At 43.5% G+C, this 24,877-nt stretch overlaps 1 protein-coding gene across 1 annotated transcript in view; it reads right to left on the bottom strand.

The window, feature by feature from the left end:
• Nucleotides 1-3: 3 nt before the first annotated feature.
• LOC140718712 (long-chain fatty acid transport protein 2-like) overlaps nucleotides 4-24,877 on the bottom strand; it is a 42,238-nt gene continuing 17,364 nt past the window's right edge. The window contains 5 exon segments of the mRNA XM_073032798.1: nucleotides 4-418; nucleotides 4,078-4,208; nucleotides 9,171-9,268; nucleotides 18,822-19,020; nucleotides 21,875-21,965. Of these exon segments, the coding sequence (XP_072888899.1) occupies nucleotides 242-418; nucleotides 4,078-4,208; nucleotides 9,171-9,268; nucleotides 18,822-19,020; nucleotides 21,875-21,965 (696 nt within the window). The 3' untranslated portion in view covers nucleotides 4-241.

A 24,877-nucleotide genomic window follows, 5' to 3' on the forward strand; every position in this document is an offset into this window, starting at 1 on the left:
ACCTTTTTAAACACATCTAGTAATTTATTTTTATTAGTTGTACTTTCCTGTCCTTTTACAGAAATATTAATTTCCATTATTATATAAAAGTTTGGTTCAACATTTGTTCTGTGAAACTGATTCATGACTACAGCATCTTTCATCAAAAAGATGATCCAGAGTCATTGTAGAACCTGGAAACCAGTAAAACACCCAAAATTTCGATGGTTGCCCAACTTAGCGCACCCTGACCCAGCTGTGCTTACAGTCTGATTAGGTTGTTGATGACAGACTGATAGATTTCCTCGTCCATTGGCACATAAGCTCTTCTCTTGTCATCAAGGATGAAGAGCGCATCCTTGACTGTCGCCGGGTTAAATCCTTCCTTTGTCAGAGTGACCTTATAGTATTTAAATGTTCCTGTCGTTTCTATTGCTCCCTGAAAGGAAATAACATTTTTACCAATGTTCCCTCTCACAACGGCTATATGTGCGGAAGCATTGCAGTTACTGCTTGGCTACACAGCCACGCAGCTTTGAGGGAACAGTGTGGCTACCTGCACTACACTGGGACAAACAACACCTTCACTGTACCCCGCCTTGTCCCGGGATAACTGACCCTCAAACCACCTTCACTGTACCCCGCCTTGTCCCGGGATAACTGACCCTCAAACCACCTTCACTGTACCCCGCCTTGTCCCGGGATAACTGACCCTCAAACCACCTTCACTGTACCCCGCCTTGTCCCGGGATAACTGACCCTCAAACCACCTTCACTGTACCCCGCCTTGTCCCAGGATAACTGACCCTCAAACCACCTTCACTGTACCCCGCCTTGTCCCGGGATAACTGACCCTCAAACCACCTTCACTGTACCCCGCCTTGTCCCGGGATAACTGACCCTCAAACCACCTTCACTGTACCCCGCCTTGTCCCAGGACAACGAACCCTCCCCAGTTCTGAGCCCTTCAGCACCAGTCCACATCCTGCCATCGTGTCTCTCCTCCTGCAGCCATTGACCATACAACCATATAACAATTACAGCACGGAAACAGGCCATCTCAGCCCTTCTAGTCCGTGCCGACGCTTACACTCACCTAGTCCCACTGACCCGCACTTAGCCCATAACCCTCCATTCCTTTCCTGTCCATATACCTATCCAATTTTACTTTAAATGACAAAACCGAACCTGTCTCTACCACTTCTACTGGAAGCTCATTCCACACAGCTACCACTCTCTGAGTAAAGAAGTTCCCCCTCGTGTTACCCTTAAATTTTTCCCCCTTAACTCTCAACTCATGTCCTCTTGATTGAATCTCCCCTTCTCTCAATGGAAAAAGCCTATCCACATCAACTCTATCTATCCCCCTCATTATTTTAAATACCTCTATCAAATCCCCCCTCAACCTTCTACGCTCCAAAGAATAAAGACCTAACTTGTTCTGCCTTTCCCTGTAACTTAGGTGCTGAAACCCAGGTAACATTCTAGTAAATCTTCTCTGTACTCTCTCTATTTTGTTGATACCTTTCCTATAATTCAGTGACCAGAACTTACACAATACTCCAAATTCGGCCTTACCAATGCCTTATACAATTTTAACATTACATCCCAACTCCTATACTCAATGCTCTGATTTATAAAGGCCAGCATACCAAAAGCTTTCTTCACCACCCTATCCACATGAGATTCCACCTTCAGGGAACTATGCAACATTATTCCTAGATCACTCTGTTCTACTGCATTCTTCAATGCCCTGCCATTTACGATGTATGTCCTATTTGGATTATTCCTACCAAAATGTAGCACCTCACACTTATCAGCATTAAAATTCATCTGCCATCGTTCAGTCCACTCTTCTAACTGGCCTAAATCTCTCTGCAAGCTTTGAAAACCTACTTAAGTATCCACAATGCCACCTACCTTAGTATCATCTGCATACTTACTAATCCAATTTACCACCCCATCATCCAGATCATTAATGTATATGACAAACAACAACATGACCCAATACAGATACCTGAGGCACACCACTAGTCACGGGCCTCCAACCTGACAAACAGTTATCCACCACTACTCTCTGGCATCTCCCATCTAGCCACTGTTGAATCCATTTTACTACTTCAATATTAATACCTAATGATTGAACCTTCCTAACTAACCTTACATGCGGAACCTTGTCAAAGGCCTTACTGGTCCATATAGACAACATCCACTGCTTTACCTTCGTCAACTTTAATCGTAACCTCTGCAAAAAATTCAGTAAGAATTGTCAAACAAGACCCTAACCCTAATGCTGACTATTCCTAATCAGACCCCGTCTATCCAGATAATTATATATACCAACTCTAAGAATACTTTCCATTAATTTACCCACCACTGATGTCAAACTGACAGGCCTATAATTGCTAGGTTTACTCTTAGAACCCTTTTTAAACAATGAAACTACATGAGCAATACGCCAATCCTCCAGCACCATCCCCATTTCTAATGACATTTGAAATATTTCTGTCAGAGCCCCTGCTATTTCTACACCAACTTCCCTCAAGGTCCTAGGGAATATCCTGTCAGGACCTGGAGATTTATCCACTTTTATATTCCTTAAAAGTGCCAGTAATTCCTCCTCTTTAATTGTCATAGTTTCCATAACTTCCCTACTTGTTTCCCTTACCTTAAACAATTCAATATCCTCCTCCTCCTCCTCCTTAGTAAATACCCAAGAAATTGTTCAAAATCTCCCCCATCTATTTCGGTTCCACACATAGCTGTCCACTCTGATTCTCTAAAGGACCAATTTTATCCCTCACTATCCTTTTGCTATTAATATAACTGTAGAAACCCTTCGGATTTATTTTGACTTTACTTGCCAAAGCAACCTCATATCTTCTTTTAGCTTTTCTAATTTCTTTCTTAATATTCTTCTTACATTCTTTATATTCTGCGAGCACCTCATTTACTCCATGCTGCCTATATTTATTGTAGATATCTCTCTTTTTCCTAACCAAGTTTCCAATATCCCTTGAAAACCATGGCTCTCTCAAACTTTTAACCTTTCCTTTCAACCTAACAGGAACATAAAGATTCTGTACCCTCAAAATTTCACCTTTAAATGACCGCCATTTCTCAATTACATCCTTCCCGTAAAACAAATTGTCCCAATCCACTCCTCCTAAATCCTTTCGCATCTCCTCAAAGTTAGCCTTTCTCCAATCAAAAATCTCAACCGAGTCCAGTCCTATCCTTCTCCATAATTATATTGAAACTAATGGTATTGTGATCACTGGACCCGAAGTGTTCCCAACACATACGTCCGTCACCTGACCTATCTCATTCCCTAACAGGAGATCCAACGCTGCCCCTTCTCTAGTCGGTACCTCTATGTATTGCTGCTAAAAACTATCCTGCACACATCTTACAAACTCCAAACCATCCAGTCCTTTTAAAGAATGGGCTTCCCAGCCTATGTGTGGAAGATTAAAATCTCCCACAATCACAACCTTGTGCTTACTACAAATAGCTGCTATCTCCTTACAAATTTGCTTCTCCAATTCTCGCTCCCCATTAGGTGGTCTATAATACACCCCTGTAAGTGTTACTACACCTTTCCCATTCCTCAATTCCACCAAAATAGCCTCCCTAGATCAGCCCTCTAATCTATCCTGCCAGAGCACCGCTGTAATATTTTCTCGGACAAGCAATGCAACACCTCCTCCTCTTGCCCCTCCGATTCTATCACACCTGAAACAAAATTCAGGAATATTTAGTTGCCAATCACACCCCTTCTGCAACCATGTTTCACTAATAGCTACAACATCATATTTCCAGATATCAATCCATGGTCTAAGCTCATCCACCTTTCTTACAATGGCTGACTGCTCGCCTGCTCACACCAGAGACTGGATCAGCTTCAGCCCACAGTAGTAGAGACAACAGACACTGAGACAAGTGGGAGCAGGGCCATGGATGAAGTCAGCGGTGGGGGGGGGGGGTGGAGGAGAGACATGCTGATGACTCAAACAGGCTCTGGTACCTGGTCTGGTCCAGCTCATTGGGAAACGTCATTGACAGACACAGAGCGCACAGGGCTGGAGCCTCCCTCACCTGTTGCCTCAGGAAGCACGGGCGAGCGTAACTTGGCAGGTGGGTTACAACGTGTTCATACAGCTGTTCTCCATCCCAGTCCACCCCAGCTTGCAGCTGGATTGCAGCCATTCCAATTCTCCCCTCGTGCCCTGCAGGGAATGGATCCACACACAGAACGGTTACCAGGATGAAGCCCCCGGAAATGTTTCTCTGACAGCATAGAGCCGAGCCCTGTGCACAGTGACAACACGTCCACCATCCTTCGAATGGTAATAGATAAGGAAACACTCAGAATTAAAATATAGGATTAGCTTGAGAGCGCCTCTGTCACTTGGTGTGAGGTTGGTCATGTCAAAGGTCAAAGTGCTGCTGGTTACCATAGCCACCATTGCTACGCTACGTATATTATTTGAGGCTTGGCAGAGGAGAATCTGACTGGACTTGGGAACTGTCTCTGTGTTCGAGGAGCTGGAGATCTAATGTTGCCCAGCCCTACTTTCAAAACAAGGAAAATTAATTAAAAGCACTGAAATACAAATGGGTACAAACTCACGTCCATTCCAGAAACACAACTGTGGGATGCCAGATTCTGGGATGTCCCAGGTATTCGATATTTAGGAATCAGAGACAAACAGGAAAGGTTATAGAGTTGTGAATATGGAAGAAGGTCCATAGAGTGGAGAGAAATTGGACACATTGGTAATCATTTTTCAATGTTCTATAGATTCAGGAACAGTTCCTGCTGATTAGAGGGTGGCTAATGTTGTCCCACTTTTCAAGAAAGGAAGGAGAGAGAAAACAGGGAATTATAGACCGGTTAGCCTGACGTCAGTGGTGGGGAAGATGTTGAAGTCAATTATAAAAGAGGAAATTACGACACATTTGGATAGCAGTAGAAGGATCAGTCCAAGTCAGCATGAATTTATGAAGGGAAAATCATGCTTGACTAATCTTCTGGAGTTTTTTTGAGGATGTAACTATGAAAATGGACAAGGGAGAGCCAGTGGATGTAGTGTACCTGGACTTCCAGAAAGCTTTTGATAAAGTCCCACATAGGAGATTAGTGGGCAAAATTAGGGCACATGGTATTGGGGGCAGAATACTGACATGGATTGAAAATTGGCTGGCTGACAGGAAACAAAGAGTAGCGATTAACAGGTCCCTTTCGGAATGGCAGGCTGTGACCAGTGGGGTACTGCAAGGTTCGGTGCTGGGACCGCAGCTGTTTACAATATACATTAATGATTTAGATGAAGGGATTAAAAGTAACATTAGCAAATTTGCCGATGACACAAAGCTGGGTGGCAGTGTGAAATGTCAGGAGAATGTTATGAGAATGCAAGGTAACTTGGACAGGTTGGGTGAGTGGGCAAATGATTGGCCGATGCAGTTTAATGTGGATAAATGTGAGGTTATCCACTTGGTGGCAAGAACAGGAAGGCAGATTACTATCTAAATGGAATAAAGTTAGGAAAAGGGGAAGTACAACGAGATCTAGGTGCTATTGTACATCAGTCAATGAAAGCAAGCATGCAGGTACAGCAGGCAGTGAAGAAGGCTAATGGTATGCTGGCCTTTATAACAAGAGGAATTGAGTATAGGAGTAAAGAGGTCCTTCTGCAGCTGTACAGGGCCCTGGTGAGACCCCACCTGGAGTATTGTGTGCAGTTTTGGTCTCCAAATTTGAGGAAGGACATTCTTGCTATTGAGGGAGTGCAGCGTAGGTTCACAAGGTTAATTCCCAGAATGGCGGAACTGTCATAAATTGAAAGATTGGAGTGACTGGGCTTGTATACACTGGAATTTAGAAGGATGAGAGGGGATCTGATTGAAACATATAAGATTATTAAGGGATTGGACACACTGGAGGCAGGAAGCATGTTCCCGCTGATGGGTGAGTCCAGAACTAGAGGCCACAGTTTAAGAATAAGGGGTAGGCCATTTAAAACAGAGATGCGGAAAAACTATTTCACCCAGAGAGTGCTGGATATGTGGAAAGCTCTGCCCCAGAAGGCAGTGGAGGCCAACTCTCTGGATGCATTCAAGAGAGAGTTAGATAGAGCTCTTATAGATAGCAGGGTCAAGGGATATGGGGAGAGGGCAGGAACTGGGTACTAATTGTGTATGATCAGCCATGATCACAGTGAATGGCGGTGCTGGCTAGAAGGGCCGAATGACCTACTCCTGCACCTACTGTCTATTGAAATTATGTTGGGTTGTTAGATCATAATGCTGAATGAGAAACAATTTAAGACAAGCTGAAAAGGAGGAAATAGCAGAAGCAACAAACTAGTTACATACCTGGACCACTAAACAATAGCAAGGAATACTGGAAATAAGAGTGCGTGGACCAGGGTCAATCCTGTCTATTATGAGACACTTTAACTGATCAACTATGTACTCATCGAACATTACATTGTGCTTTTCTAATTAAATACATCAACAGGAGTCACAGTCAGAGAACACTACAACATAGAAACAGGCTATTTAGCCGATTTCGTCCATGACAAACTATTAAATTGCCTAGTACCATTCACCTGCACATGGACCATACCCCTCCCATCCATGTACCTATCCAAACTGCTCTTAAATTGTTGAACTTGAACCCTCTTCTTCCACCTGCTGGCAGCTCATTCCACACTCTCAGATGAAAGAATGTTATTTTGAATCTAGTTTTGTACAAGAGTGGCGTAATGTAGCGAAAGGTCTTTAGAGGGCACTGTTGGTAGTAGAATAGAAAGAACATTGTCACTGGAGCTTAGAGACTGAGGAGCGTAGACAGGGCCAGTGGTCTTTTTACCAGGGTAGGGGAGTTGAAAACTACAGGATATTGTTATAAGGTTAGAGGTGAAAGGTTTAGTAACAGCTTGAGGGGCAACTTTTAAAAAAAAAATACAATGGATGGTAGATAAATAGAAGCAGCTGCCGGTGGAAGCGGTTGAGGCAGATACATTAGATGCAGTTATGAAGTATGTAGATGACAGGAGTCTAGAGGGGTTGCCGGGAAATGAGATTACCTGAAATGTACATCTTGGTCGGCACGGACATGTATGGGCCAAAGGGCCTTTATCCAAGCTATAACTAACTTCACACTGATTCTGATTAGGAATGTTCAAAGTTCTTAGATCAAGTCAAAGGAAGAATGAATTTATGAGGGTGTGGTTTATTGGGGGAACTGTGATGCTACACAGGCAATGGTCAGCATTTTTAAAAATTTATGTCGAAGTTGCAAAGAATATTTACATTTTAGGCATAGGAGCCCAACAGGAGAAACAGTCCAACTGTGTCTGACAAGAGAAATTACAAATAGTGTTTAAACCAAAGCTGGCAGTTATAAAGTTACCATAGATTTGAGGATTGGAAACATTTAGAATTCAGCTCTGGAGGACCAAAGAAAGTCAAGAAATTTAAAAAAACAGTCTGACTGGCAGAGGAGGTGTGGGAGGGCTGTGTGCGGATGAGGGGAAGGACTGTGCTGGCTGAAGTAATGGCTCCATTGTCCGTTTCACACTGCTTATATCATATATGTCAAACTCAAGGCCCGCGGGCCAAATCCGGCCTGCGGTGGAATTATCTTTGGCCCGCGAGATAATATCTAATTACTATTAAAGCTGGCCCCAGTAATCGAAGTGCCTATGGCGTATGATATGGCTAATGCCGAGTTTATTCCGGTACCAGGTTTTCAGGGTTTTTAGTGTTTATTCGGCAGTCTTGCTCGGCAGTCTTCTTCATAAGAAAAGGAATTTGTAAAGTGAAACACTTTGTAGTTATAGCAGAGACTGAGACACATGAGAGCAGGCTGAAAAAACGGAGGCAACGAAAGCTGCGTTCGCACGCGTCCGACTGATCCGGCCCGCATGAAGCTGCATTTTGCTCAATCCGGCCCGTGACCTAAAATGAGTTTGACACCCCTGGCTTACATGGTGATCTTCTGTCGTTGGCCTCCCTGGGAGGTGCCAGAATGTACAAAGTGGGGAGGGAGGAGCAGCAGCAGGGGTGACACCAACAGAGCTTTCTGAGGCTGGAGAATTCAGTATTGAGCCCTGCAAGCAGCAGCTAAGGAGTTGTCCCTCCAGCCTGTGTTGGGTTTGGTCTGACAGTGCTGGAGGGTCACTGACTGATGGGCTGGAGTGTGGTGGGAACGTAAACATCCAGTCTCTCCTGTGGACTGGACACAAGCTCCCCACAAAGTGGCCCAGTCTGTGTCTGGTCTCTCTGATGTAGGGGAGCCCCCATGGGGTGCAGTACATTAGACCGTGGGGTGGGGGGGGGGTGGCATGCAGGAGAATCTCCGGCTCACTTGGAGAGACAGTGGGAAGAGGTGAAAAGAAGGAATTCTGTGTGGTGGGGATAGAAGGCCAGGAAATTGCAGAGGCCAATCCCCTCAAAATGCTGAGTAGGGAGAGGTGGGAATTGTGTATCTGTTGGTGGAGGAACCTGTGAAGGGTAATCGGTTGAATGCGGAGGCTGACAAGATTAAAGGTGAAGAACAGAGGGTCCTTATTGTGCTCTGTCTGCGGGGAGGTGAGAGCACTGATGAGCAGAATAATGAGGTCTAGGGTTCCATCTATATTGTGGGCGGAAGCCATAGTTCAGTAAGAAGGAAAATATTTTGGCGGGGACCAGGGTGAAATCGAAACATTAACAACTTCTCTCTCCACAGACGCTACCTAAAGACAGGAGCCTTCAACAACTGCCTCGCCGTTCAGCAAGAACATGGCTCACTCTGTTCTCAGCACTATATTCCTGTCCCGCCCATTTCTGCTTTCAGATTTTCATCAGCTGCAGGTTCTTTTATTTTCATTTACAGAATCTTAAAGGGTTCAAGAGGCTGCAGGCAGGAACAGCGTTTCACCAGGAGCACCAGTTCAGATTAGGGACCCAACCCAAAAAGAAGGTATATCTCTGGAAGATCATTGCACATGGAGACCACCAGCATTGGGAATCACCTAGGTGGTTGAGACAAGAAATTAATGCACTGACACTGAATTCTGAAGCAGATATCAAGGTGCCCTATTTCCAGCATCCTGGCCAAGGGAATTTGAGATGAGGTTATAATTTTCCTAAGCAGAGGCTCCAGGGATTCCCAGACACAGGTTAGGAACACTCACCTGGCACAGTCACTCCGTACACACAGACATTCTGGACAAAGTCCAGTGTGGACAGCACATCAGCCACCTCAGTGGTGGCCACGTTCTCCCCTTTCCATCTGAAATCACAGAACAGTTACTTCATTTCATTTATTTCCCACTAACACACAGACTTCCCAAAAGGTGACAGTCAGATTTGAGTGAGCAGGTTTTAGCCACATCAGATCAGATCAATTTACTTATTTGTCACGTGTACAGTGATGTCCGTTTCGATGGTGGACATTTCATCGAAACATACAGTGAAACATACACCATAGAAACACACAATGAAACATACACCATCGAAACGGACATCATCAAATATACAGTGAAACATACACCATCGAAGCATACAGTGAAACATACACCATCGAAACATACACGATTGAAACATACGGTGAAACATACATCATACAAACGTATAGTGAAATATACACCATTGAAACATAGTGAAACATACATCATCAAAACGTACATCATCGAAGCATACAGTGAAACATACACCATTGAAACATACAGTGAAACGGACATCATCAAAACATATAGTGAAACATACACCGTCGAAACATACAGTGAAACATACACCATTGAAACGGACATCATCGAAACATAGTGAAATATACATCATTGAAACATACAGTGAAACATACACCATCGAAACGGACATCATCGAAACATACAGTGAAACATACACCATCGAAACGGACATCATCAAATATACAGTGAAACATACACCATCGAAGCATACAGTGAAACATACACCATCGAAACATACACGATTGAAACATACGGTGAAACATACATCATACAAACGTATAGTGAAATATACACCATTGAAACATAGTGAAACATACATCATCAAAACGTACATCATCGAAGCATACAGTGAAACATACACCATTGAAACATACAGTGAAACGGACATCATCAAAACATATAGTGAAACATACACCGTCGAAACATACAGTGAAACATACACCATTGAAACGGACATCATCGAAACATAGTGAAATATACATCATTGAAACATACAGTGAAACATACACCATCGAAACGGACATCATCGAAACATACAGTGAAACATACACCATCGAAACGGACATCATCAAAACATATAGTGAAACATACACCGTCGAAACATACAGTGAAACATACATCATCGAAACGTATAGTGAAACGTACACCATCAAAACACACAATGAAACATACACCATCGAAACGTATAGTGAAACATACACCATCGAAACATACACCATTGAAACATACAGTGAAACATACACCATTGAAACATACAGTGAAACATACACCATTGAAACATACAGTGAAATATACACCATCAAAACATACACCATTGAAATGGACATCATCAAAACATACAGTGAAACGTACACCGTCGAAACATACAGTGAAACATACACTATCGAAACATACAGCAAAACATACACCATTGAAATGGACATCATCGAAACATAGTGAAATATACACCAAACATACAGTGAAATATACATCATCAAAACGTACATCATTGAAACATACACCATTGAAACATAGTGAAACATACACCATCGAAACGGACATCATCGAAACATACAGTGAAATATACACCAAACATACAGTGAAATATACATCATCGAAACGTACATCATTGAAACGTAGTGAAACGTACACCATTGAAACATACACCGTCAAAACGAAACATACAGTGAAATATACACCATTGAAATATAGTGAAATATACACCAAACATAGTGAAACATACATCATCGAAATGTATAGTGAAGCATACACCATTGAAACATACAGTGAAACATACACCATCGAAACGGACATCATCGAAACATAGTGAAATATACATCATTGAAACATACAGTGAAACATACACCATCGAAACGGATATCATCGAAACATACAGTGAAACATACACCATCAAAACGGACATCATCAAAACATATAGTGAAACATACACCGTCGAAACATACAGTGAAACATACACCATCGAAACGTATAGTGAAACGTACACCATCAAAACACACAATGAAACATACACCATCGAAACGTATAGTGAAACATACACCATTGAAACATACAGTGAAATATACACCATTGAAACATACACCATTGAAATGGACATCATCAAAACATACAGTGAAACATACACCGTCGAAACATACAGTGAAACATACACTATCGAAACATACAGCAAAACATACACCATTGAAATGGACATCATCGAAACATAGTGAAATATACACCAAACATACAGTGAAATATACATCATCGAAACGTACATCATTGAAACATACACCATCGAAACATACAGTGAAACATACACCATCGAAACGGACATCATCGAAACATACAGTGAAATATACATCATCGAAACGTACATCATTGAAACGTAGTGAAACGTACACCATTGAAACATACACCGTCAAAACATACAGTGAAACATACACCATCGAAACATACAGTGAAATATACACCATTGAAATATAGTGAAATATACACCAAACATAGTGAAACATACATCATCGAAATGTATAGTGAAACATACACCATCGAAACATACACCATTGAAATGTATAGTGAAGCATACACTATTGAAACATACAGTGAAACATACACCATCGAAACGTATAGTGAAATATACACCATTGAAACTTACATCATCGGAACATACAGCTGAAGTAATGGACCCATTCCTTCATTGTCATTGTCAGAGGTGTAGGAGGGCCATCAAGTCTGCTCAATCATGGGCTGATCCAATTCTTCCAATCATCCCCACTCCCCTGCCTTCATCCCATACCCTTTGATGCCCCAGCTAATCAAGAACCTATCTATCTCTCCCTTAAATGCACCCAATGACTTGGTTTCCACAGCCGCTTCTGGCAACAAAGTCCAAAGATTTACCACTCTCTGACTAAAGTAATTTCTCTGCAGCTTTGTTCTAAATGGACATCCCTCAATCCTGAAGTCATGCCCTCTTGTGTTAGACTCCCCTACCATGGGAAATAACTTTGCCATATCTAATCTGTTCAGGCTTTTTAACTTGTAGAATGTTTCTATGAGATTCCCCCCTCATTCTCCTGAACTCCAGGGAATACAGCCCAAGAGCTGCCAGATCTTCCTCATACAGTAACCTTTTCATTCTTGGAATAACTCTCGTGAATCTTCTCTGAACACTCTCCAATGTCAGTATACCCTTTATAAAATAAGGAGTCTAAAACTGCACACGATTCTCCAAGTGTGGTCTCACGAGTGCCTTATAGAGCCTCAACATCACATCCCTACTCTTATATTCTATATCTCTAGAAATGAATGCCAACATTGCATTTGCCTTCTTCACCACCGACTCAACCTAGAGGATAACCTTTAGGGTGTCCTGCACAAGGACTTCCAAGTCCCTTTGCATCTCTGCATTTTGAATTCTCTCCCCATCTAAATAATAATTTGCCCATTTATTTCTCCCACCACAGTGCATGACCATGCACTTTCCAACATTGTATTTCATTTGCCACTTCTTTGCCCATTCCCCTAAACTATCTAAGTCTCTCTGCAGGCTCTTTTTCCTCAACACTACCCGCTCCTCCACCTATCTTTGCATCATCAGCAAATTTAGCCACAAATCCATTAATCCCACAGTCCAAATCATTGATATACATTGTAAAAAGCAGTGGTCCCAACACCGACCCCTGTGGAACTCCACTGGTAACCAGCAGCCAGCCAGAATAGGATCCCTTTATTTCCACTCTCTGTTTTCTGCTGATCAGCCAATGCTCCACCCATGCTAGTAACTTCCCTGTAATTCCATGGGCTCTTATCTTGCTAAGCAGCCTCATGTGCGGCACCTTGTCAAAGGCCTTCTGAAAATCCAAGTACACCATATCTACTGCATCTCCTTTGTCTACCCTGCTTGTAATTTCCTCAAAAAATTAAAGTAGTTTTGTCAGGCAGGATTTTCCTTTCAGGAAACCATGCTGGCTTTGGCCTATCTTGTCATGTGCCTCCAGGTAATCCATAATCTCATCCATAACAATCGATTCCAACAACTCCTCAACCACTGATGTCAGGCTAGCAGGTCTATAGTTTCCTTTCTGCTGCCTCCCACCCTTCTTAAGTAGTGGAGTAACATAACTGAGGAACTGGCGTAGGTGGCAAGGTTTCAGATTTCAGGATCATTGGGACCTCTGGGGCAGGTGGGACCTGTACAAGAGAGACGGGTTACACCTGAACTACGAGGGGACCAATATCCTTGCAGGGAGGTTTGTTAGTGCTATTGGTGGGGTGGGGGTTTAAACTAGATTTGCAGGGGGATGGGACCCAGAGTGCCAGAGCAGATAGTGGAGTGGGGGTGAAAATAAATGATGTTAAAAGTTCATGCAAAGTCACAAATAGAAGGGTTGTGTGTGGTGGTAATAGTCTTCTGAGGTGTGTCTATTTCAATGCGAGGAGTATTGTGGGGAAGGCTGAAGAGCTGAAGGCGTGGATTGACAGGTGGAATTATGACATTGTAGCCATTAGTGAAACTTGGCTACAGGAGGGGCAGGACTGGCAGCTTAAAGTTCCAGGGTTTCGATGTTTCAGATGTGAGAGAGGCAGAGGGATGAAGGGTGGGGGTTTGGCATTGTTAGTCATGGAAAATGCTACAGCAGTGCTCAGGCAGGACAGATTAGAAGGATTGTCTACTGAGGCCATATGGGTGGAGCTGAGAAACAGGAAAGGTATGACCACATTAATGGGGTTGTATTATAAACCACCCAATAGTCAGCGAGAATTGGAAGAGCAAATCTGCAGAGAGATAGCAGACAACTGCAGGAAACAAAGTTGTGATTTTAGTTTTCCATATATTGATTGGGACTCCCATACTATTAAAGGTCTAGATGGGTTAGAGTTTGTAAAAATGTGTTCAGGAAAGTTTTCTAAATCAATATATAGAAGTACCAACTAGGGAGGATGCAATATTAGATCTCCTATTAGGAAACAAATTAGGACAAGTGACGGAAGTGTGTGTAAGGGAACACATTGGTTCCAGTGATCATAACGCCATTAGTTTCAACTTGATCATGAATAAAGATAGATCTGGTCCTCGGGTTGAAGTTCTAAACTGGAAAAAGGCCAAATTTGAAGAAATGAGAAAGGATCTAAAAAGAGTAGATTGGGACAGGTTGTTCTCTGGCAGGGATGTGATTGGTAAGTGGGAGGCCTTCAAAGGAGAAATTTTGAGAGTGCAGAGTTTGTATGTTCCTGTCAGGATTAAAGGCAAAGTGAATAAGAATAAGAGACCTTGGTTCTCGAGGGATATTGGAAATCTGATGAAGGAGAAGAGAGATGTATGACATGTATAGGAAATAGGGAGCAAATAAGGTGCTTGAGGAGTATAAAAAGTGCAAAAAATACTTAAAGAAATCAGGAGGGCTAAAAGAGGACATTAGGTTGCTCTGGCAGTCAAGGTGAAGGATAATCAAAAGAGCTTCTACAGGTTTGTTAAGAGCAAAACGATAGTAAGGGATAAAATTGGTCCTCTTGAAGATCAGAGTGGTCAGCTATGTATGGAACCAAAAGAAATGGGAGAGATATTAAATGGGTTTTTTGTGTCTATATTTATTAAGGACACTGGCATGGAGTCAATGGAAATAAGGCAAACAAGTAGTGAGGTATGGAACCTATACAGATTGAAGAGGAGGAGGTGCTTGCTATCTTGAGGCAAATCAGAGTAGATAAATCCCCAGTATCTGACAGAGTATTCCCTCGGACCTTGAAGGAGAGTAGTGCTGAAATTGCAGGGGCCCTGGCAGATATATTTAAAATATCAGTATCTACGGGTGAGGTGCCGGAGGATTGGAGGATAGCTCATGTTGTTCTGTTGTTTAAAAAAAGGATGTAAAAGTAATCATGAAATTATAGGCTGGTAAGTTTGACATCGGTAGTAGGTAAATTATTGGAATGAGTACTACGAGATAGGGTCTCCAAGTACTGTATTTGGATAGACGGGGATTTATTAGGGAGAGTCAACATGGCTTTGTGCATGGTAGGTCATGCTTAACAAATCTATTAGGGTCTTTCGAGGAAGTTACCAGGAAAGTGGATGAAGGGAAGGCAGTGGATGTTGTCTACATGGACTTCAGCAAGGCCTTTGACAAGATCCCACATGGGAGGTTAGTTAGGAAGAATCAGTCGCTAGGATTGGATTAGACATTGGCTCAATGGAAGAAGCCAGAGAGTGGTAGTGGAGGATTGCTTCTCTGAGTGGAGGCCTGTGACTAGTGGTGTGCCACAGGGATCAGTGCTGGGTCCATTGTTATTTGTCATCTATATCAATGATCTGGATGATAATGTGGTAAATTGGATCAGCAAATTTGCTGATGATACAAAGATTGGAGTGAGGAAGGTTTTCAAAGCTTGCAGAGGGATTTGGACCTGCTGGAAAAATGGGCTGGCAAATGGCAGATAGAGTTTAATACAGACAAGTGTGAGGTATTGCACTTTGGAAGGTCAAACCAAGGTAGAACATACAAGGTAAAAGGTAGGGCACTGAGGAGTGCAGTAGAACAGAGGGATCTGGGAATACAGATACATAATTCCCTAAAAGTGGTGTCACAGGTAGATAGAGTCATAAAGAGAGGTGCTGGTACATTGGCCTTTATAAATCAAAGTATTGAGTACAGGCAGTCCCCGGGTTACGTACGAGTTCTGTTCCTGAATCCGTCTTTAAGTCGGATTTGTACATAAGTCGGAACAAGTACATCCGGTATTATTTAGCGTCAGTTAGTCAAACGTTTGTCTTAGTATATAGTATATATTTTACCTTTCTATGCATATGAAACACTTAAGAAACATATGTATTCCAATTATTAAACCGCTGTATTGCTTAGTAATAATTGTAGCTTTCATCGGGGCAGGACCTTTCACATGCTCCATTATTCTCACTTTATCCGTTATCCCTTAAAATTGTTCCGATCGTTGACCAACTGTAGCCTAACGATTTTCCAATGACCGATGGCGTTTCACATCTTTCCAAACGCTTTATTATTTCCACTTTATTTTCAATCACGATCACTTCCCGTCAATGGAACAGAAACACTGCAGGTGGCAGGTTCCCAGCTGCGCCGGCTCCCGAGCTCCACTGGGTCCTAAGGACCACTGCACTGAATTCCCTGGGTCCGCACGGAGACAGGTTAAATGGGACAAGTGAGGGCTGTGCTGGGTTTGGGTATTTGATCCTCCACAATATTCCTCGTGGGAATTTAAACAGGAGGTGGCAGTGTTTTTTTTTTACGAGGTCGAGTTGCGAGCTCGACATCAACCCGGCACGGATGGTACGGGAGTCACTGGATCGATAATCAACCCAGCACAGGAGCAGTCTGTCATTGGATTGAACACGGAAACCTCCATTCTCCAGCCCAGCGCTGATCTCACTGCGCCACCAGCCGACCGGAATGAGGGGGGCAGGGTCAGGGTGAATTTTACTAGGAAAAATTTAAGCCAAATACAAAGTTAAACACTCAACACAGTGTCAACGGCAACGACTTAAAATGGCAGACGGTGTCATGATCTGACCTAAAATGGCGGACGGCGTTCTCCTTCCTCGGCTCGTAAGTACGAGTTGTCCGTAAGTCGGACGTTTGTAACTCAGGGACTACCTGTCTAAGAGTTGGAATGTTATGGTGAGGTTGTATAAGGCATTGGTGAGGCTGAATTTGGAGTATTGTGTGCAGTTTTGGTCACCAAATTACAGGAAGGATATTAATAAGGTTGAAAGAGTGCAGAGAAGGTTTACAAGGATGTTGCCTGGACTTGAGAAACTGAGTTACAGAGAAAGGTTGAATAGGTTAGGACTTTATTCCCTGGAGCGTAGGAGAATGAGGGGAGATTTGATAGAGGTGTATAAAATTATGATGGGTATAGATAGAGCAGGCTTTTTCCTGAGGCTAGGGGAGAAAAAAAATCACAAGGACATGGGTTAAGGGTGAAGGGGGAAAAGTTTAAAGGGAACATTGGGGGAGCTTCTTCACACAGAGAGTGGTGGGAGTGTGGAATGAGCTGCCAGATGAAGTGGTAAATGCGGGTTCACTTTTAACATTTAAGAAAAACTTGGGCAGGTACATGAATGAGAGGTGTGTGGAGGGATATGGTCCAGGTGCAGGTCAGTGGGACTAGGCAGAAAAATGGTTCAGCACAGCCAAGAAGGGCCTGTTTCGGTGCTATGATGTTCTAAGGTTCTATTTGCAATTTTCTGTTCATCGGGTACAATGCTAGAATCAATTGATTCTTGAAAGATCATCGCTAATGCCTCTGTAATCTCTCCAGCTTCTTTCTTTAGAACCAGAGGGTGTATTCCATCAGGTCCAGATTTATCCACCCTCAGATAATTAAGATTCCTGAGCACCATCTTAGTCGTAATTTTCACTGCACAAACTTCACTTTCCTGACACTCTTGAATGTTCAATATACTGAAGATGTCTTCCACTGTGCAGACTGATGCAAAATAAGCATTCAGTTCCTCTGCCATCTCTGTCTCTCTCATTACAATATCTTCACTGTCATTTTCTATTGGTCCCATATCTACCCTCAACTCTCTTTTACCCTTCATATACTTAAAAAAGCTTTCAGTATATTCTTTGATATTAGTTACCAGCTTCCTTTCATAATCCATCTTTTCCTTCCTAATGACCTTCTTCATTTTCTTCTACAAATTTTTAAAAGCTTCCCAATCCTTTATCTTCCCACTAACTTTGGCTTCCTTGTATGCCCTCTCTCTTGCTTTTACTTTGGCTCTGACTTCAATTGTCAATCACGGTAGTGTCCTTCCTTTCGAAAATGTCTTCTTATTTGGAATATATCTGTCTTGTACTTCCCTCATTTATCACAGAAACACCAACCATTTCTGTTCTGCTGTCCTTCCTGCTAGTGTCTCTTTCCAATTAGCTTTGACCAGTTCCCCTCTCATGCCACTTTAATTTCCTTTATTCCACTGAAATATCGACACATTGGAATTTAGTTTCTCCTTCTCAGATTGCAAAGTGAACTTGATCATATTGTGATCACTGATCCCCAAGGGTTCCTTAATCTTAAGCTCTCTCATCACCTCCAGATCATTGCACAACACCCATTCCAGCACAGCCTCCCTTAGTGGTCTCAACAACAAGCTGTTCCAAAAAGTCATCCTTTAGACATTCTACAAATTCTCTCTCGAGGTCCAGTACAGGCCTGGTTTTCCCAATCCATGTTCATGTTAAAATTCCCAACGATTATCATGACATTGCCTTTCTGACACGCCTTTTCCATCTCCTGCTGTAATTTGTACTCCACATCATTGAAACATACAGTGAAAGACATTGTTTGGTTAACACCAACTCAACTTCAGGATGTAAGACACATAGCCTAAGGGTGTGCTGGGGGCAGCCCACACATACAGACAGACACAGACACATTGAGACACAAAAACACACACACACAGTCACACACACATACATAGGCTTCTAACCTCAAGACTAGCTGCCTCTGGGCCTCCAGCTGACTGTGGACTTGTGGCGCACTGCCCTGCACTAGATACCACTTGTCACTGCCAATCTCTACCAGTGCCCAGTTCCTGTGAGTCCCCACCAGCCCACACCGAGCCGCAGACCCACTGACCTGAATGTGTCCCCAATTCGGTCTTGGAAGTAGATGAAGTTGTCGTGATCCATCAGCATCAGATCGCCGGTGTTGAAGTAAAGGTCTCCCTCACGGAACACGTCCCTGAGGTGCTTCTTCTCAGTCAGGATCTTGTTTCCCACATACCCAGTGAAAGGAGTGCTGGGGGTGATCTTTGAAATGAGAAGCCCAACCTCTCCTGTTAGGAAATCAGAACACCAGCAGGTTGGACAGGACCTACCATTTTATGCACAGTTAAAGGCTCTGCAGTCTAGAACATATACAAATGCCTCTCATACAGCCCCTGTCATTAACATTGTGGCTCGACTGTTCCTGGCCTTTGCTTCTGTCCTCTCTGTAAATCTTCAGCTCATTCCCAGATGAAAAACTTATTTCTTCTTAGCCTGCATGAGTTCAGTTTCCTCCACCCATCTCAGGGCTCAGAATTCTAAACAGTCACAACCTGACAGCACCTTCTTCCCTACTTGAGATGGCTAACCACTTACTGAAAATATGCCTGGGAATTCGAAGTGTGGCACTCTTGTGAGATGCCCAGCACAATCTTAGTGGATTTGATTTGATGTAACCAATGCACTTCACTGTATGTTTCCATGTTCATGTGACAAATAAAGCTAATCTTTAATCTTTTTATCTTAATCAGGCCCTTTCCTCATGGGACAAGTCACCTTAGTCCAGACTCAGCTGTACTTCTTCAGTGTGTCTGCCTGAAATACAAACACATCTGTAATCTGCAGGCTGTTGTCCAGATGTGGCCTTGCCAACTGCAACAAACACATCTTCCCTGTGACAATAAAGACCAAATTCTGTCAACCTCTTGCTCACTTCCAATCTTTTACCAATATTCTGCAGTTTCTCTGCATGCCTTTCTCTTCTTCCTGCCACCCCACATTCCAACTGCCAGACAATCACTACATTAGACAGAAGAATCGGATGATGGAATTGATGGCTTTGTTGCAAAGTTTGTAGACAACAGGAAGATAGGTAGAGGGACAATAGTTTTGAGGAAGCAGAGAGGCTACAGAAGGATGGACAAGATTAGGAGAATGGGCGAAGAAATGACAGATGGAATAGTGTTGGGAAGTGTATGGTCATGGAAATGAAAGGGTTAACTATTTTCTAAATGGAGAGAAAATACATTAAAGTGAGGCACAAAGGGATGAGAGTCCTTGTGCAAGAATCACTATAGGTTAATTTGCAGTTGAGTCTGTGGTGTGGAAGAGAAATGCAATGTTAACATTCATTTCAAGAGGACTAGAATGTAAAAGCAAGGATGGAATGTTGAGACTTTGAGGCACTGACGAGGCTTCACTTGCAATATTGGGAACAGTTTTGGGCCCCTTATCTTAGAAAGGATGTGCTGAAACAGGAGATGGTTCAAAGGAAGTTCACAAAAATGATTCCAGGATTGAAAAGCTTGTCATATGAAGAGCGCCTGATGGCTTTGGGCCTATATTCACTAGAACTCAGAAGAATGAGAGGTGGCCTAATTGAAATCTATTGAATGGTGAAAGGCCTTGATGGAGTGGATGTGGAGAGGATGTTTCCTATGGTGGCAGAGTCTAAGACCAGAGGACACAGCCTCAGAATAGAGGGACATCCATTTAGGATGATATGAGGAGGAATTTCTTTAGCCAGAGAGTGGAGAATCTGTGGAATTCTTTGCCATAGGCAGCTGTGAGGCCAAGACTTTATGTATATTTAAGGCAGAGGTTGATAGATTCTTGATTGGTTAGGGCATGAAGGGATACGGGGAGAAGGCAGGAGGTTGGGACTGAGAGAACAATTGGATCAGTCATGATCAAATGGTGTAGCAGACTTGATGGGCCAAATGGCCTAATTCTGCTTCAACATCTTATGGTGTAAGAAGCGAGGTGTAGAAGCATGCCAGCAAATGGGGTTATGGCACTTCAATGAAATGGTCTGTAGGAACATGTTGGGCTGGTGGGACATTCCTCTGTGGTACGGCTCAATGACAAGCTGACCCTCGCCAACACTAATGGTCAGTAGGGACACATTGGGCTGGTGGGACATTTCTCTGTGGTATGGCTTGATGACAAGCTTTCGCCAACATTAACATCCACTAGTGCAATGCACAATGCACAAGCTACTCTGGCAGCTCTTTCCAAACCTCCCACCTCTCCTACCAAGAATCAGGGCAGGGAACATCACCACCCGCAAGTTCCCCAGCTGATCTAGGGCCATATCACCATGGTGGAACCCTTGGCACTTTTCTCAGAAGGACTATAGTGGCTTCACCCACTTAAGGACTGGCAGACATGGGCCCAAAATGTTCACATCACTGGATCTGAGCTCAGGCTGTCATTCCTTGTTGAGTTTTTGTGATATGGTGGGCAATGTCACCCCAAACTTCTCATTGTATGCAAGGAAGTCCTTCTCACCCTGCTTTAGACTTCTGTTCCAAACAGCAACTTAACAGGGACAATTTGTCACTGTTGCTGGATATTTGGGCTCCTCATCTAAGAAAAGATGTGCTAGCATTGGAGAGGGTCCAGAGAAGGTTCACAAGGATGATTCCAGGAATGAAAGGGTTATCATACAAGGAAGCTTTGATAGCTCTGGGTCTGTACTCACTGGAGTTTAGAACAATGAGAGATAGAGTGGATATGGAGTGGATGTTTCCTATCATGGGGGAGTCTAGGAGCAGAGGACACAGCCTCAGAATAGAGGGACATCCATTTATAACAGAGAAGAGGCAGAATTTCTTTAACCAAAGAGTGGTGAATCTGTGGAATTCATTGCCACAAATGGCTGTGGAGGCCTAGTCATTGGGTATATTTAAAGCCGAGGTTAGTAGGGTCTTGATTAGTCAGGGTATCAAAGGTTTTGGGGAGAAGGTAGGAGAATAGGGTTCAGAGAGGGATAATAAGTTTGCCACGATGGAATGGCAGAGCAGACTTGATGGGCCAAATGGACTACTTCTGCTCCTAATTTCTTCAAGACCATAAGGCATAGCAGCAGAATGAAGCTCCACAATCGGAACAATAACTAACATTGCCAGTGCCACTTCTTACCTGTTGCCACTTCGATGCAGCGGCCATTGGCATCTCGCACTGGAGCCTCCTGCTCAGCATCGTACTTCACCAAGTGAAAAGTGCAAAACCACTGACAGGGGAAATACCAGTAGGAGAGTGAAGCGTTAGTGACAGAACACCAGTCCAACAGCAAGTTGCCACTGTACCTCGGTAAGTGACAGTAAGAAACCAACAGCAGTATCAACCCTGACTTTTTGTACAAAAGTAGGCCACACTGGAAGCCTGCAGATGTCCGGCAATCTGTCTGATCAGATTTACACTAGGTACTCAGCATTGGCTCCCTCAATCGTTTAGATTTGATTTTAAAGTTCTCATTAGTCTGGGACTGGAGTACATCACAGAATCACATTGCTTTATAATCCTGCTTGAGCTCTTGAGCTCTCAGGTCTTCCTCCACCAGTCTCTTAAATGTAAACAATCTCCCTCAAAAGACGGTTGGCAGGTCAGCTTTTCTGAACTACTGGGGGATTTAATATTTGATGGATAGAAGGGATGCAGGCACTTTTAAATGCCAGCTCAAAACCTAGTTATTGAACCTTGCTTTTAACCAACAACTGTCTTTTACTTTCAAGTTTATTTTTATATTTTATTTTTGTTTGCTCTTTATCCCAGTGTAAAGCACTTTGAACTATATCATCTGTATGAAAAGTGCTCTGTAAATAAAGTTGTTATCGCCACTCCAGACCATGGCTGGGAGTTACCACGTGTGTCCACCCTTCATTCAATAGGCAGGATAGGGAGAGAGAAAGGTCTGACAGTCAGGTAGAATCTATATCAATGCAAGAAATCTGACAGGTGAGGCAGATGAACTCAGTGAATGGGTTGGTATGGGACAGACAGAAGAGTGCTGTGGGTGAATGGGCCGGTATGGGATGGAGGGAAGGGTGTTGTGGGTGAATGGGTCGGTCTGGGACAGTTAGAAGGGTGCTGTGGTCGGATAGACAAGGTTTAGAGAGATATGGGTCAAATGTAGACCTGCTCTGGTTGGGGTTATGGGTGGCAATGAGGAGTTTGGCTGAGGGGCCTTTTCTCATGTTGTGCAATCTATGTCTCAATGTTGTGGAGAAAGGCACATGACACTGTTCTGTTTTGTATTAGAAGTAGGAAAAGGAGAAGCAATAGGACAGTTAACTTCCTCCTGCTCATTTGGGCTCGGCCTCTCTGAATCTGTGTGAGCAAAAGATGCAAGCTGGCAATCACAGAGAGCCTGAAGTGGCTTTCTGGAACTGAGTTTAAGGAGAAATTCAAATTGGTTTGTTATTGTCACATGTACAGTAACAATATGCTGTTCATACAGATCAAATCATTACACAGTGCCTCAAGAAAGTACAAGGTACAACAATAACAACCGCAAAGGAAGTAGAGTTTAGGTAAACGATGAGGTACAGGGTTGTGATGATGTAGATTGTGAGGTTAACACTCCATCTTTTTATAATAGATTCACTATTTTTGTCCACAAATTCCTCAAGTTACCATTCTGGGAAAGAGTCATTGTCGTAGAGCAGGGGTCACCAACCTTTCTTTGCACCACGGACTGGTTTAATATTGACAATATTCTTGCGGTGCGTGGGGGGGTGGTGTTAATCACGACCGAAGTATAGGTGATAAGTCATCTATAAGTCACTTATAAGTGGCTAATACACTCAATTTTGTTTCTAAAAGGGTTTATCTAACAAATTTAATATTAAACACACAGCACATATTTTCCTTGTACGAACATATAAAATCATTGCAACACACCAATATCGCTGAATCAGTGGGAGCCCTGGCCTTGTTTCCCTGCAACAAGATGGTCCCATCGAGGGCTGATGGGAGACAGCGATACTCGAAGGTGGTTCCTTATGTCCAGTCTATTCCGCAATTTAGTTTTTGTGGCTCTCAGCACTTGATTCTGTCCCGCTTGCTCACATTTTTTCCGCTTAAAAAACTCAACGGGTTTGACTTTAAGTGCAGGGTGCTTGGACTCAAGGTGCCAAAGCATTTTCATTGCCTCTTTAGACAGCCTCCAGCCTCCTGCCCACCTGCCGCCAGACCCCCTGGCCAGGTGCAGCTGGTCGTGGGTGGGGTGAGAGGACAAGGTAAGGGCCGGAGGTCCCCGTGCCGGGGCCGCAGCAATCACAGTCTGGAGAGAGTGACCAACAGAGTGAGGACTGCAACAGGATGCTCACCCGCCCCCTTGTAGGTAGGATTTATCGGTCGACAAAAGTTTGGCTCGAGGGATGATTTTCAGTAGATCGCAGCCAGGAAGCTGCTCTGCTATTTACGAAACTCTGAGCCCGAATTAGGTCGTCTGCAAATATTTCAGCCCTGGGTTCCCCATGAACATTTGGTGTGCTAAACAGTTTTAGAGGCGGCACCCATCTGTCCACGCTCCAGGCTAGTAGCAATGGCACTTGTCACCAGCCGCACGAGGCAGCTGGTTACCAAAGGCCAACCAGTGATCCCTGGCACGAGGGTATCACTGCATTTAGGGGATTGATGACCTCGTGTGCGTTCAAGTTCAACAGCGGGCGTGACAGGGAATGAGGAAAGGTGCAGCTGACTCAGATTGTTTCATATCGCCAAATCATATCGTTTACTGGTGGCCCGGTAGGACATGCTTTGCAGCCCAGTACCGGTCCGCGGCCCGGTGGTTGGGGACCACTGTCATAGAGAACTGCAGCACAGAAGTTGGACCCCTGGCCCATCAGCCCGTCTAGTTTCCTGCCAGGTCCCATCTACCTGTACCTGTAACATATCCCTCCATACCCCTCTCATCCATGTACCTATCCAAACTTCTCTTAAATAGTGGAATAGAATCCACATTCCATTCTTCTACCGGCAGTTCAATCCAGTTACCAACCTCTGGGTGAACAAGATCCCCCTCAGATTCCCCTTCAATATTTCACCTTAAACTCATCACACAGGAGAGATTGAAAATTTAGCTGAGTGGTGTCAGAACAACCACCTCTCACTCAGCAGGCCAAGGAACTAATGGTAGAC

Source organism: Hemitrygon akajei, chromosome 30 (assembly GCF_048418815.1).
Source record: "Hemitrygon akajei chromosome 30, sHemAka1.3, whole genome shotgun sequence".
NCBI classification, from domain to species: Eukaryota; Metazoa; Chordata; class Chondrichthyes; order Myliobatiformes; family Dasyatidae; genus Hemitrygon; species Hemitrygon akajei.